Source organism: Bos mutus, chromosome 19 (assembly GCF_027580195.1).
Source record: "Bos mutus isolate GX-2022 chromosome 19, NWIPB_WYAK_1.1, whole genome shotgun sequence".
In the NCBI taxonomy this organism is placed as follows: domain Eukaryota; kingdom Metazoa; phylum Chordata; class Mammalia; order Artiodactyla; family Bovidae; genus Bos; species Bos mutus.
This window is the reverse complement of record NC_091635.1, coordinates 14,907,411-14,920,839: the sequence shown is the minus strand read 5'-3', so window position 1 is coordinate 14,920,839 and position 13,429 is coordinate 14,907,411. Positions and strand designations below refer to the sequence as shown.

The 13,429-nt window shown below is 47.3% G+C and overlaps 1 protein-coding gene across 4 annotated transcripts in view; it reads left to right on the top strand.

Annotated features, from left to right (window-relative positions):
* MYH10 (myosin heavy chain 10) overlaps nt 1-13,429 on the top strand; it is a 123,773-nt gene that overhangs the window by 94,788 nt on the left and 15,556 nt on the right. For all 4 annotated transcript variants that reach the window (XM_070389464.1, XM_005907554.3, XM_070389463.1 and 1 more), the window contains 15 exons: nt 1-122; nt 1,821-1,890; nt 1,979-2,139; nt 3,109-3,217; nt 3,306-3,437; nt 4,319-4,525; nt 6,830-6,967; nt 7,431-7,554; nt 8,719-8,890; nt 9,765-9,977; nt 10,292-10,436; nt 10,961-11,167; nt 11,574-11,678; nt 12,443-12,595; nt 12,964-13,212. In XM_070389464.1, the coding sequence (XP_070245565.1) occupies nt 1-122; nt 1,821-1,890; nt 1,979-2,139; nt 3,109-3,217; nt 3,306-3,437; nt 4,319-4,525; nt 6,830-6,967; nt 7,431-7,554; nt 8,719-8,890; nt 9,765-9,977; nt 10,292-10,436; nt 10,961-11,167; nt 11,574-11,678; nt 12,443-12,595; nt 12,964-13,212 (2,307 nt within the window). The remainder of the gene's footprint in view (nt 123-1,820; nt 1,891-1,978; nt 2,140-3,108; nt 3,218-3,305; nt 3,438-4,318; nt 4,526-6,829; nt 6,968-7,430; nt 7,555-8,718; nt 8,891-9,764; nt 9,978-10,291; nt 10,437-10,960; nt 11,168-11,573; nt 11,679-12,442; nt 12,596-12,963; nt 13,213-13,429) is intronic.

Below are 13,429 nucleotides of genomic sequence, written 5' to 3'. Positions count from 1 at the left end.
GCTGGGAAACTGGACCCACACCTGGTGCTGGATCAGCTCCGCTGCAATGGCGTCCTGGAAGGGATCCGCATCTGCCGCCAGGGCTTCCCCAACCGGATCGTTTTCCAGGAATTCAGACAGAGGTATTGCTCACCTTGACCTGTGCTTACCTGAATATCCAACAGTGTGATGATGAGGAAAGACTTTTCCTTGTTTCCCGGAGAGTCTCGTTTTCTTTTCACGAAGGAAGAGGGTCGTCATCATCATTACCTTTCTGGTTGGTCAGGAACATCTACTGCCTGCTTTGCAGAGGTGCAGGGTGCCGATAACTTCTGTGGGTGCAGCACAGACAGCTCCTGTCCTCGGGGTGCTGAGGCAGTTGTGAGGAAACACTGAGAGCTGAGAACGTACAGTTCACTCATTCAGACAGTTCTACCTGGGATTTAAACTAATGTTTTTTTTAATATATGAATAATGTATATTCCTTTTAAGAAATGTTTTTAACATGTAAAAGGTAATAAGAATTACTCAGGTGTGACTCCTGAAAGTGTTTGGGATGTTTCTGTCTGTCTTCAATGAATGTATCTGTTTGTGTGTGTGTATGTGTGTTTTCATGCAGTGCACGCCCATCAGTGTGTACTTACAGTCATTTTACTAAAGTAGAATAGGAATAGGAGCGATCAGAAAAGGAGAATTAAGAAAAAGACGAGAGAAGATCAAGTGAGGTAGAAATGGATGAAAACATATGATGGGCTGCAGTTATTTTAAGAGTCTGTTAATGTAATTTTGTTAAATAGTCTGGTTTGCCTTTTTTCTCCTGGAAATCAGGTTTCCAAGTATGATAACATTTGTTGTTGCATAAAATAAACAGGACTGTAGGTCAAAGAGTAGCCTTTCCTCCCACTGTTCCAGAGAGAAACCAGTTGAAAATCTGTTCCAGTCCTTACAGGTTTTCAGGAAACCCTTATCATGGCCCCACTGTATGATAAATGGGCTGATAGTGTTTCACTTTTCATTGACAGGGAAAAGGAAACATAGTAACTGGCTTCCAGAAAACTGTTCATGTAGCCAGGATTCATCTTTTAGTACAGCCATTATCTGAGACTGGGACCTCCCTGGTGGTTCAGTGGCTAAGATTCCACGCTCTCAGTGCAGAGGACTCAGGTTCGATCCCAGGTCAGGGAACTAGATCCCATGTACTGCAAGAAAGAGAATCCACATGCCGCAACTAAGACCCAGTGCAGCCAAATAAATATTGAAAACATACATATATATAGTCACTGTCTTTGTACTAACACTTTCTTGGAGAGTAGCCCACACACACTAAATGCATGGGCCTTGAGTGTGCAGGTCAGTGAGTGTGTGTGCTCCCAGCCCAGCACTGTTCTGAGTCACCCCAGTACTTCCTCATGTTCTAGACAGAGGCCTCTGAATGTTGCTCTCACAGCTTTTCCTGTTATCTGGTAAGTGCCTACAAGCTGACAGTGACTGAAAATGCAGAGTCAGATTCTCCTTGCATCTTAAGGATGTGGATATTTTATAGGAAATGAAAAACAAAAACAGAAGGTTTTTTCATCACCGTGTTTTTGATTCTTCTCTGCCACAACTACTTAAATATGGTCTCTGACCTGGGAATTCACTGCATTTTCACTTTGCCACTTTTAAGAAGTAGAAATTAGATCTGCAGAAAACCTCCGATCATCAGCTGGTCATTTCTTTACTCTTAATTTGACACAATTGCCCATCATATTATTGCCTCTTAGAGAAAGCAGAACTCATCATTAGTAGGTGAACATTTCCACAGATTTTGACAAAAGGCTTTTTGGCTGCTTTTCTTACAGATACGAGATCCTCACTCCAAATGCTATCCCTAAGGGTTTCATGGATGGAAAACAGGCTTGTGAACGAATGGTGAGCTCTTCTGGATTTTTCTGGTTCGAGGACTGTTGATGCAATCTTTCCTATAGCAAAAATAATAAGCAGACACTTTCTCTTTTAGATCCGGGCTTTAGAATTGGACCCAAACTTGTACAGAATTGGACAGAGCAAGATATTTTTCAGAGCTGGAGTCTTGGCACACTTAGAGGAAGAACGAGATTTAAAAATTACCGACATCATTATCTTCTTCCAGGCTGTTTGCAGGGGTTATTTAGCCAGAAAGTGAGTAGAAAATCATGAACTAAATGCTTGAAGTGTGTGCTTGTGCTGAGATGTGTTTTGTACTAGAAATAATACAAAGGCATGTGAGACGTGAGGTCCCTGTCCTCGGGGTCTGAGAGGCAAGTAAGCAGATAACGCATTCTAAATAAGGACATAAACAGTGGGCGGAGAGAGACAGTGCAGGGTCGGGTCCTGCTCAGTCCAGGTCCTCCACAAAGGCTTCTCTGAGCCTTGGTCTGTGAATGAGAGGCATCAACGTGATGACCTCCAGGAGGGAAGAGAAAGAGTACCTTAGAGAGAGGAATGTTTCTCCTGTGACAGATCCAGAAAGAAAAGAGTAACAGAGGAGTGATGAGCATGGCACAGGGAAGGGGGAGTAGAGCCTTGTTCAGACCGACACGGACACACACGTGTATGGAGGTAGTTGGCAGGGGATGTTTGGACCGCATCTGTGAACCAAGTGCCAGGTCCTGTGACACATGCCGAGGTCAGCTGAGCAGGCCAGTGATCCAGCGGGGATGTGATCACATCCCTGACCGCCAGCCCAGCCCTCCTGGATCGTTTGCCTCTAGTGAGTCTCCATGACAACAGCTGTCTAACACAGTTCTCTTATTTGCCATAGACTGGATATGTCCCCCAAATTCCTAGGTTGGAATCTAATCCCCAGAGGGATAGTGTTTGTGGCGGGGGGGTGCTTAGGGGTGATTAGTGCATGAAGGTAGGGCCCTCATGAATGGGATTAGCGCCCTTGTGAGTGAGACCCCAGAGAGCTTCCTTGTTCCTCCACCATGTGAGGTGACAGCGAGAAGACAGCTGTTGGTGAGGAAGTGGGTCCTCACACAGGGAATCTGCCAGGACCACGGCTTGGCCTTCGGCCTCCAGAGCTGGGAGAGGTGACTGTCGTTGTTAATCAGCAGGACAAAAACACAAACAGGGTTTCTTGAACCAGTTTTCCCTCCTCTTCTTCAGGGCCTTCGCCAAGAAGCAGCAGCAGCTGAGTGCCCTGAAGGTGCTGCAGCGCAACTGTGCCGCGTACCTGAAGCTGCGGCACTGGCAGTGGTGGCGCGTCTTCACCAAGGTGGGCGCCTGGCTCCCCGGACGGCAGGCGGGGCCAGGGGAGCCCCGGGGGGTAGCGGGGATGCAACATTGGGTGTGCATTGTCCTAGGTGAAACCACTCCTACAAGTCACTCGTCAAGAGGAGGAGCTCCAGGCCAAAGATGAAGAGCTGCTGAAGGTGAAAGAGAAGCAGACGAAGGTGGAAGGGGAGCTGGAGGAGATGGAGAGGAAGCACCAACAGGTACGGCTCACCAGCTCCCACATGGCCCAGAGTGAAGATGCTCGTTCCTGCTGGCAGGAACCACCCAGTGAATTATCAGTAAACAGCGTCTTACTTTATGTGTATTTTCCACTCCTTTCCAAAGCACAGCCGTTTGAACCTAGAGGGAGCAGATGCCCTAGGCCAGGCATTGGGATTTCTATACACAGGAATCAGCTTGACCTCCTGCATGTTTGCCTCGGGCACTCTTTGACACACAGGTGATCACACTTGCTCTCAGGTGTGTGTTTAACACCTGTGAGACTCCTCCCAGTATTGTCACCTTCTGTGGCTCACGAGGGAAACACAAAAAAGTAAAAGGATGAGATTGTTCAAGGCCCCCACCTGCCTCTTCTGCAGCCACAGTGGTCATGCATCCACATCCTGTTCTTAGGAACTGTGCTTCATGGACAGAGCAGAGACCTGGGAAGTGTTTGTGGTTGAAGTGACAGGACTAATGTGTTCAGGGCCAAAAACTGTAGTAACAGAGGCCAGAATGTATGTGTGTGTGTGTATATAGAGTCACTGTCTTTGTGCTAACTTGATAGCATTTGCATAGTATTTTCCTCCAATTCCTTGGCACTTTTGTGAATTACCTTAATAGTAAGAACAGGAGTTCTTAAAATAGCACGAATTTAATGTGTACTATTCAGGATAACTTGAGACAACAAAAACAACCCATAATGTTTTCATTCAGCTTATTTTGCTTGCGCTGAAGACATATTTTGAAAGTGTGGTCCGTGATATATATGTTTAACCCTGGGTTTCTTTGGTGACGTGCCCTGACCACTGTAGTCCCTCCAGTGACCGTCCCTCGTGCTAACCAGCCAGTCACAGCAGTGGGCACTTTGTTGTGATTGCAGCTGCTGGAGGAGAAGAATATCCTGGCAGAGCAGCTGCAGGCGGAGACCGAGCTCTTTGCCGAAGCAGAGGAGATGAGGGCCAGACTTGCCGCTAAGAAGCAGGAATTAGAAGAGATTCTCCATGACTTGGAGTCTAGGGTAGAAGAAGAAGAAGAAAGAAACCAAATCCTCCAAAATGAAAAGAAGAAAATGCAAGCACACATTCAGGTATCGGTGGCCGTTCTCATAGGATTCCGGTCTGGGTTTTCCAAGTGTATCTGTTGAGTGAATAGATGTTGTGGGTTTGGATTCTCGTGTTCACTGAGGAGCAAGAGGAGCCTAAGTGGTGAGTCCCCACCCTTAAAAGATGACCAGCATTCGAATCACACACGTACTGGGTTCCTTCAAACATAGATTTGTTCTTTTGAATGGGACTGTTTTTTGTGTTTTTTTTCCGTATGTTCTTATTAACACCTTATAGGATGCAGAGTGATTCAGAGGAGAAACATGCCAGGGTGTGTGGGGGCTGAGGCTGACCTTTTCCTTTGCATTACCATTAATACAATTAATTCTACTGCTCACTGCAGTCATTAGTGAGGCACCTGCGAGGTGGTTTGGTCATAAGAAATGCTCAGTGCTGATGCAGGAGGTGGCCAGGAACCAGAATAAGCCACAAAGCCGCCTTTGTGGTAACTGCTTTATTTATTTACTTGGCTGCGCTAGGTCTCAGTTGTGGCGTGCAGGATCTGGTTCCCTGCCCCCAGGATTGAACCCAGGCCCCCTGAATTGGGAGTGTGGAGTCTTAGCCAGTGGACCATCAGGGAAGTCCCTGGTAGCTACTTATGGAGATGGAGCTGCCCTCACATGAAGCACAGCGCTCTCTCTGACTGAATACCCAGACGACTGATAGAGACAGCAGTAACTGTGCCTGTACCCTGCAGCTCACCCGCTGCTTTTTCTCCTTGAACCTCACCCCAGCCTATCCAGTATGGCCTTGAGCGTCAGTGTTTCTATATCTAACACCACTTTTCATGGGTCTAGGGCCAGACTTGCTTTCTGCTAGGTCTCTCCCTTAATTTTTTCCCATCACTTAGGTTATCTTTGCAAAGCACAAACAATTCAGACATTTCTCAAAGCCATGAAAGAGACCGTATTGTTTCCTTGACAAATACCCAGTATGGTAATTTATCCAGACTCTCTCCACTCTTCAACACAGACAGCTTTCAAGCATCCTCTAGTAGGTTGGCAGAGTAACACAAAAACTGTAAACAGTACACATTAATCCAGCAATTCTAGTTCTAGGACTTTATTCTAACCACAAATCAATGGAAGCCTACTTACTATCTAACAACGGGGGATTCTTAAACTATGGTAATATACAGTTTTAAATTAAAAAGATGTTTATTTTTACGGGTATTAATAACATAATAGAGTTGTAAAAGAATATATACAATAAGCTCTAACTAAAAGTATTTATATATAACTTACAAACTTTACATATGATTTTATACGGGACTGTGCAGAAGCCCTAGAATAATATTCACCAACAGTGGTGCATTCTGGTGGTATTGTCGACAGTTTCCATGTTCCCTTTGTTGACGAGTGTGTGCTCATTTCCGTGGTATTACTTCACTCAGTGTGGGCTGACGCCTCTGTGTCAAGTTCACCATGCTACTGTCAACTTACTGTGCGCTTGAAGTTTTTCCCAGTAGTTAATCTAGTGCAAAGGTTTCATTCCAAAACCAGTTGTGATAAACTTCAGCAATTATGTCAAATCCTGTTGATACACATGTTTATTAGCTACACTAAGGTAAAGTATGAAATAAAGAGAAGCCATTGCAGTAAAACTGTGCGTAAATGCTGGAATCCCACCCAGTTTGGTGATGCATTCACGCTGTGAACCTGGCGTGACCTGAGGCAGCCCTTCTTCAACCACTTGTACTGTTTCTGTTGTTTCTGAGTTCTCTTTCTCTTCTCTATCGGCCGGACATACATAGTAGAATAAATCAACACATTACTGACAGTGATTTTTGCATAAACTAACATTTGTGGCCCCAAATACATATAAATACATCTCTGATCAATGAGGTAAGTATGTGTCCTGTGTTAACTATTCTAAAATATGAGTTGTAATTACTATATGTTATTCCATTTTACAAATATACCCACTTTTAATTACCAAGACTTTAAGTATGTTTATAGCTCCTCGATATGATAAATAACACTTTGCTACAGGTTTTTTAAAAAGTCACATACGACTTTTCCTGAAATTGCCTTTTAAAAGAAATGCTCTTTTTCAGAGCAGCTGTTTTTCCCATGCTGGCTTCTAGAAGGATTGATCCACTTTGTACTTAACCTATAGTGCATACAAGTGTCTGTTTCACATAATTACATTTTACATTTTAAAAAATATCCCTGCTATTTTGAAAATCAAAACTTGGTATTTTGTTGTGACCTGAACTCCTTGATGGTTGGTGTGTACGGAGTCTCGTGGAGGAAGCAGGGAGACTGACCACATGGCTCCTTTACCAGGACCTGGAGGAGCAGCTAGATGAGGAGGAGGGGGCTCGCCAGAAGCTGCAGCTGGAGAAGGTGACGGCGGAGGCCAAGATCAAGAAGATGGAAGAAGAGATTCTGCTTCTGGAGGACCAGAACTCCAAGTTTATCAAAGTAAGGGAGTATTTCCATTGAAGAGCTGATCTGAGAATATGGAAAATACTTAATGTCAACACTTTCAGGAAATCTTGGGATTTCATTTACTCAGTTTTCTCTCTTAAGTCTCTCTGGATTTATAGTCTGTACTACACAGACTATAGATGTCTAAAGGCAGAAACTATTTCACTTTCTAAATTCACCAGACAGCCTTGTAATCGCTGAGATGGTTTAACCTGCACATGGATCCCTCACCTTGATCCCCTCTCTGTGGTCACTGATCGAGCACTGGCTGCGGGGCTCTGCAGGCTGAGCTCCGGGGGTTGTCCCACAACAAGTGGTCCTTCCTTTTCTGCCCTTTTTTGGAATATACAGTCTGCTGGGGGACATAGTGCCATATTAGTAATACTTGTTTCCTAAGTAACAGTCAAATCCAATTGTCGTTTCGAATGCCTTTTCTGAAGCTGTTTTTCTTGTTCAGGAAAAGAAACTCATGGAAGATCGCATTGCAGAATGTTCCTCTCAGCTGGCTGAAGAGGAAGAAAAGGCAAAAAACTTGGCCAAAATCAGGAATAAGCAAGAAGTAATGATCTCGGATTTAGAAGGTTAGTGTTTGGGGGTTAGAGAAATTGTAGGACTATGACATGTTAGCCTTTAAGATTTTACTTATATCAGTGAATTGAAAGTTGCTCAGTGGTGTCTGACTCTGCGACCCCATGGACTATACTGCCCATGGAATTCTCCAGGCCAGAATACTGGAATTGGCAGCCTTTCCCTTCTCCCGGGCATCTTCCCAACCCAGGGATCAAACCCAGGTCTCCCACACTGTGGGTGGATTCTTTACCAGTGGAGCCACCAGGGAACCCCAAGAATACTAGAGTGGGTAGCCTATCCCTTCTCCGTATCTTCCCGACACAGGAATCACATTGGGGTCTCCTGCATTGCAGATGGATTCTTCACCAGCTGAGCTATCAGGGAAGCCCAGATAACTTACATCAGAACATGCCGTAATAGTAAATGTACATGAGGATTGCTCATCAGTTTGGGTTTGCTAGACTAGGCCTCTTAAATGGGACTGTCCTTTGCCTAGTCACCAAATACTAATATTTATGATGGAAAGGCACTAAATTGTCTTTAAACTTTGATTTTTTAAAGTCAGTTTCTGTGGTAATACACACTGCCCTTTGGTGGGCACAGTTGGGATCTAAGTCACGTTGGAGCCACGCAGGCTGTTGAACTTGGATGTATTTAAACGCTATGTTAAGGTGCCTGGTTCTCACTTCACAAAGGGACAACTGCTGACACAGGAATGGCAGAGACAGGAGAGTATGTGGAGGCTGGCAGTGTCTCACTCTGATGGCCCAAGTCATGTCAGGAAATGCTAGAATTTTTTGCAAAATCCAAATCATTGCCTTACGCAAAAGAAACATCAGGGTGGAAGTTAGGAGCACAGAAAACCCTCCCTTTGACCAGCAGCTGCACACAGGTGTCTGAGGGAGCAAGAGTGTAGCTCCAATCACCCTGCTGTCCCCAGATCTTTTATAACCGGAGGAAATAAGTGGTTTCTAGAAAATATTTGGGATTTTGTTGTCCTCATTCTCAGCATGAGATTCTTCCCATAAACCATTCTTACCCGCAGGTGATACTAAGGCAGCAACAGGCTTTAGAATACAGTGGCTTGTTTTCGACTCTAACCAGTCTGTGTTTTGAATGTGTCCCTATGGAGTGATGTTCAGTGTGTTGAAGAGCTTCTTGTATCTTGCCCTAAGAGCGCTTAAAGAAGGAGGAGAAGACGCGCCAGGAGCTGGAGAAGGCCAAAAGGAAACTGGACGGGGAGACCACGGACCTGCAAGACCAGATCGCCGAGCTCCAGGCGCAGATTGACGAGCTTAAGATCCAGGTGGCCAAGAAAGAGGAGGAGCTGCAGGGCGCCCTGGCCAGGTGTGCACTAGACACGTGGCTTCCTGGTGGTTAGGGTGACATAAGGACCTGGGGAACTTGGGAGCCTTTGTGTCAAGGCAGCCAGAAAAGCTCACCAGCCTTTCTTGGTATTTATATTCAAAAATCATGAGTCATATCATGAAATCCTTGGAAATCTACACCAGATCAAATGGTTTTAACCATATCAAATATTCTGGTTTTTGTACAGTTTCGAGGAAATCACTTTTCAGGAATTAAATCCCTCCCTCCTGCATCTAGCATAGGTTGGTGTTCAGTCCTTAAACATTCAGTTATAGAATGGAAGTCATATAGTATAAGTATAGTTATACCTGATACTTCATTTCTTTATCAAGATAACTATTAATATTTGGCTGTTTATAATTTATTATGATCAGGAAAATCTTAGAAATTCTCCTCTGCAATTGCTGTTGGTCTCTGGCCCCTTAGCAGGTGACTGCTTAGAACCCAGAACTACAGTTCTCCACCCCCATAATGCATCAGCATCCCACCTCCCCCAGTCAGAACTCCACCTACACTGAACCCCGCATGTGAGCAGAAAGGTGCACCAGAGGAACGAGAAGCATAGGGTGGAAGGAATGAAGGTGGTGGCTCTGCTTAATTAGAGGAACATTTTGCTTGAGGGAATTTTTAAATAATCATTAAAGTTAGAAGGTCCTACCTTTTCGTGCCCGTGAGCCCTTTGGACAGGGCCTGAGCCCCATCCCGATAGCAGCTCTGGGCCCGAGCCGCTCGTGGGTACAGCCACCCCTGCCCGGGCCATGTCTGAGGGTGGAGGGGTGTGTGATGGGGCCCCATGGGAGGAGTCCCCGGGCGCTGGCTCTGAGTGCCTCCTGTGCCCGGGTGTCCTGCGCAGGGGTGACGACGAGACGCTACACAAGAACAACGCACTAAAAGCCGTGCGAGAGCTGCAGGCCCAGATCGCCGAGCTGCAGGAGGACTTTGAATCTGAGAAGGCCTCGCGGAACAAAGCAGAGAAGCAGAAGAGGGACTTGAGTGAGGAGCTGGAGGCACTCAAGACGGAGCTGGAGGACACGCTGGACACCACGGCGGCCCAGCAGGAACTGCGGTGAGCGGGGGTGGGGCATGTCCTCTCCCTCCTGGAGACAACGGCAGGTGGAGCAGTAACCACACCTCGGTGGTCAGAATCCATCCAGCCTGTGGCAGGAGCACAGGTGTGCGGGTAGACGACCCAGGGCACATGGTGGGGGGGGCGGTGACCAGAAAGCCCCGTTTCTAGAGAAAGCTGCTCACGGTGATGGACGTGCCAGCCTGCTGGAGAACATCATGTGAGATAGCCAGAGGAACCCACTCATATTTCGGACAAAAGCAGAACTGTAATTTAATCATTCGACTAACTCTGAGCTAATTTAATGTCTGTAGTACAAAACGAGAACAAGAAGTGGCGGAGCTGAAGAAGGCTCTCGAGGAGGAAACGAAGAGCCACGAGGCTCAGATCCAGGACATGAGGCAGAGGCATGCGACCGCCTTGGAGGAGCTGTCGGAGCAGCTGGAGCAGGCCAAGAGGGTAGGGGGCCACGGGGCACGGCAGCGGCTGGGCTCTGAAAGCACGCTGCTGGCCTGGGAGAGCCACACACCCCTGAGCTGGGTGGGTCAGCTCTGGTCTCCAGTCCTGGTCCTCTCGGTGTCTCCTCACTGACACCTGCTTCCTCCTGATGACTCAGTGCAAAACCTTGAACAGTTGGTGTCCTGCCCTCGCTCACCTGGTGCCTCCCCCACCCCCATCCCCCACCTCTGATCTGTCCCAGGCACCACACAGGGCGCCTTTGTTCGTTGTTCCCGCTTCCGGGTCTCGTGCTGGCTTCCAGAAGGCCCCCCCACCCTCCCCCGTATCTGTATCTGCTGTCCTGAGTGGTATGTTCCTGCAGCAGACATCTCCACACTCAGAACAAGTGTTTGCATTCATTCATTCAACAGAGGTGGACTGCAGGCTCACCCAGTGCCAGCACAGTTCTCCAGATACCAGAGCAGCGCCCTCTGTGGCCTTCATTATAAAACTGCTAGTGAACTGTTTTTCTTCCCCTCTCCTAGTTCAAAGCAAATCTGGAAAAGAACAAGCAGGGCCTGGAGACAGACAACAAGGAGCTGGCGTGCGAGGTCAAGGTGCTGCAGCAGGTCAAGGCTGAGTCCGAGCACAAGAGGAAGAAGCTGGACGCCCAGGTCCAGGAGCTCCACGCCAAGGTCTCAGAGGGAGACAGACTCAGGGTGGAGCTGGCTGAGAAAGCCAATAAGTTACAGGTAGGCCTGGTAAACCATTCCCAGACGTCACCCTCAGTGTCGGGCAGGGACTGACATTCAGGGGCACACAGGCAGCCCCCAGCACACATTAGGCTCCTTGTGTTGGTTCTCCCACTTAAAGCTCACATCACCCCCAGATGAGTCTGGTAGATGAGGACGTGACTAGCTCGACTGCTTCTGGGACTCAGCTGGCAGTTCTCGGGTGGAGCTGCAGACAGGCAGCCCAGAGCCTTCCCCACCCTCTGTGGCCAAGACTGCTGCATTTTCCATGTGCCGTCCCTTTGCTCACGTGATTGTGGACACTATTGGGTTGGTCAAAAAGATGCAGTTTTTCCATAACAGAATCACCACTCTTTTCTATCTGACCACTGTTGAAGGGAGTCTGATCTTTTATTCCTCCTTGCAGAATGAATTGGATAATGTCTCAACTCTTCTAGAAGAAGCAGAGAAGAAGGGTATTAAATTTGCTAAGGATGCAGCTGGTCTGGAGTCTCAGCTCCAAGACACACAGGTATTCTGGGGGTGGGAAGGGTTTTCATCATAACTCTCCTGTTTCTATCATCTGTGAGCTGGTGAAACACGCTCATCCCAGAACTGGCCTCTTATCACCTCTTTCTGATTTCCTGTTTTACTTTTATTTTCAACCATCTTGTACCACAAGCCTTGAAGAGCCCTCCCCTAGAGCCCGTGTTTCCTTGTCTGTAGGTTGTGTGGGCGCCTGGGATGGGGCTCTGGCCAGCCACCTGGGCGCTGCCTGGGGTGTGGTTCACCAGGCGGTGGTCCTGTTGTATGCTCTTGCATTGCTGGCCGTGTTGAATGAGATGGTTTTCTTACGGTTTTTGACCCATTCCGCTGACCTGAGAGCAGCAGAAAGGGATTCATGAAGTGATGAAGGATGTGGGAAAGGGAAGCTTGCAGGTCCCTGGCCCTGGCCCCTGGGGGTGGTGTTGCCATTGCTTGGGGACAGGATTGATTTTGTGGTGGTGTTTTTTTGGCCACCACTTGGTTTTGGGGATCTTAGTTCCCCAACCAGATTGAACCCATGCCCTGGACAGTGACAAAGCTCAGAGTCCTAACCTACTGGACCACCAGGGTATTCTCCAGTGAACAAGTTTAAAGCACTCTTGTATTAAGGGCGCTGTTTAAATGATCATGTGTTTTAAAATCACTTGTTGTTATCACTGGGTATTCCTCACACTCCGTATTTTTAACAAGGACATGGTGGTTTGGGTAATGACTATAACCTGAGTACTGACCTTCTATCAAAATGAACAGGAGCTTCTTCAGGAGGAGACGCGCCAGAAACTGAACCTGAGCAGTCGGATCCGGCAGCTGGAGGAGGAGAGGAGCAGCCTCCAGGAGCAGCAGGAGGAAGAGGAGGAGGCCAGGAGGAGCCTGGAGAAGCAGCTGCAGGCCCTGCAGGCCCAGGTGCGCGAGGCCATGGGGACTGTGGGCCTCCACGTGGGTCATGTCCCTGTCCTGCTGGGTGGTTCCAGCTCCATTTGGGACAGTTAAGTGGGCCTTGTCCTAAGTGAAACCCCTTAAGTGTATTTTCTTCAACCTCATCACACACTGACCCTATGCTGGTTACAATGCTGGGAGATGTAAGGTTCCAGTCCATTCATTGTGTGTAGATGGTTAGTGAAGAAGTTTATGGTCTAAGATTCATTTGCTCAGAGTCACAAAGTATTGACTTGTTTTATTTCTTCTCACAAGATAATGAAAACAAGTTTTACCTTTTTTCCTCAAATGTGTAATTCAGGTGAGTTCTTTAATGTTGATCTTTTCTCTTTTAGTTGACGGATACCAAGAAGAAAGTAGATGATGACCTGGGGACAATTGAAAATTTGGAAGAAGCCAAGAAGAAGCTCCTTAAGGATGTGGAGGTGCTGAGCCAGCGCCTGGAGGAGAAGGCCCTGGCCTATGACAAGCTGGAGAAGACCAAGACCCGCCTGCAGCAGGAGCTGGATGACCTGCTGGTAGACCTGGACCACCAGCGCCAGATCGTCTCCAACTTGGAGAAGAAGCAGAAGAAGTTTGATCAGGTGGGGCCCACACTCCCAACCCCAGGCTCCAGGGCCAGCACCCCACGTTTCCTCCTAGCACAGCCCTCACTTTGATCATTTGGGTTTAAAATAATCCCTTATTTAAAACAAGATGTATTTGTAGCAAAACTGGAAAAAGTTCAGTATAAAGGAGGAAATAGGAGAACACCCATGATCTAGTGGTATTCTCCGCTATAAATCAGACATGCAGCAAATG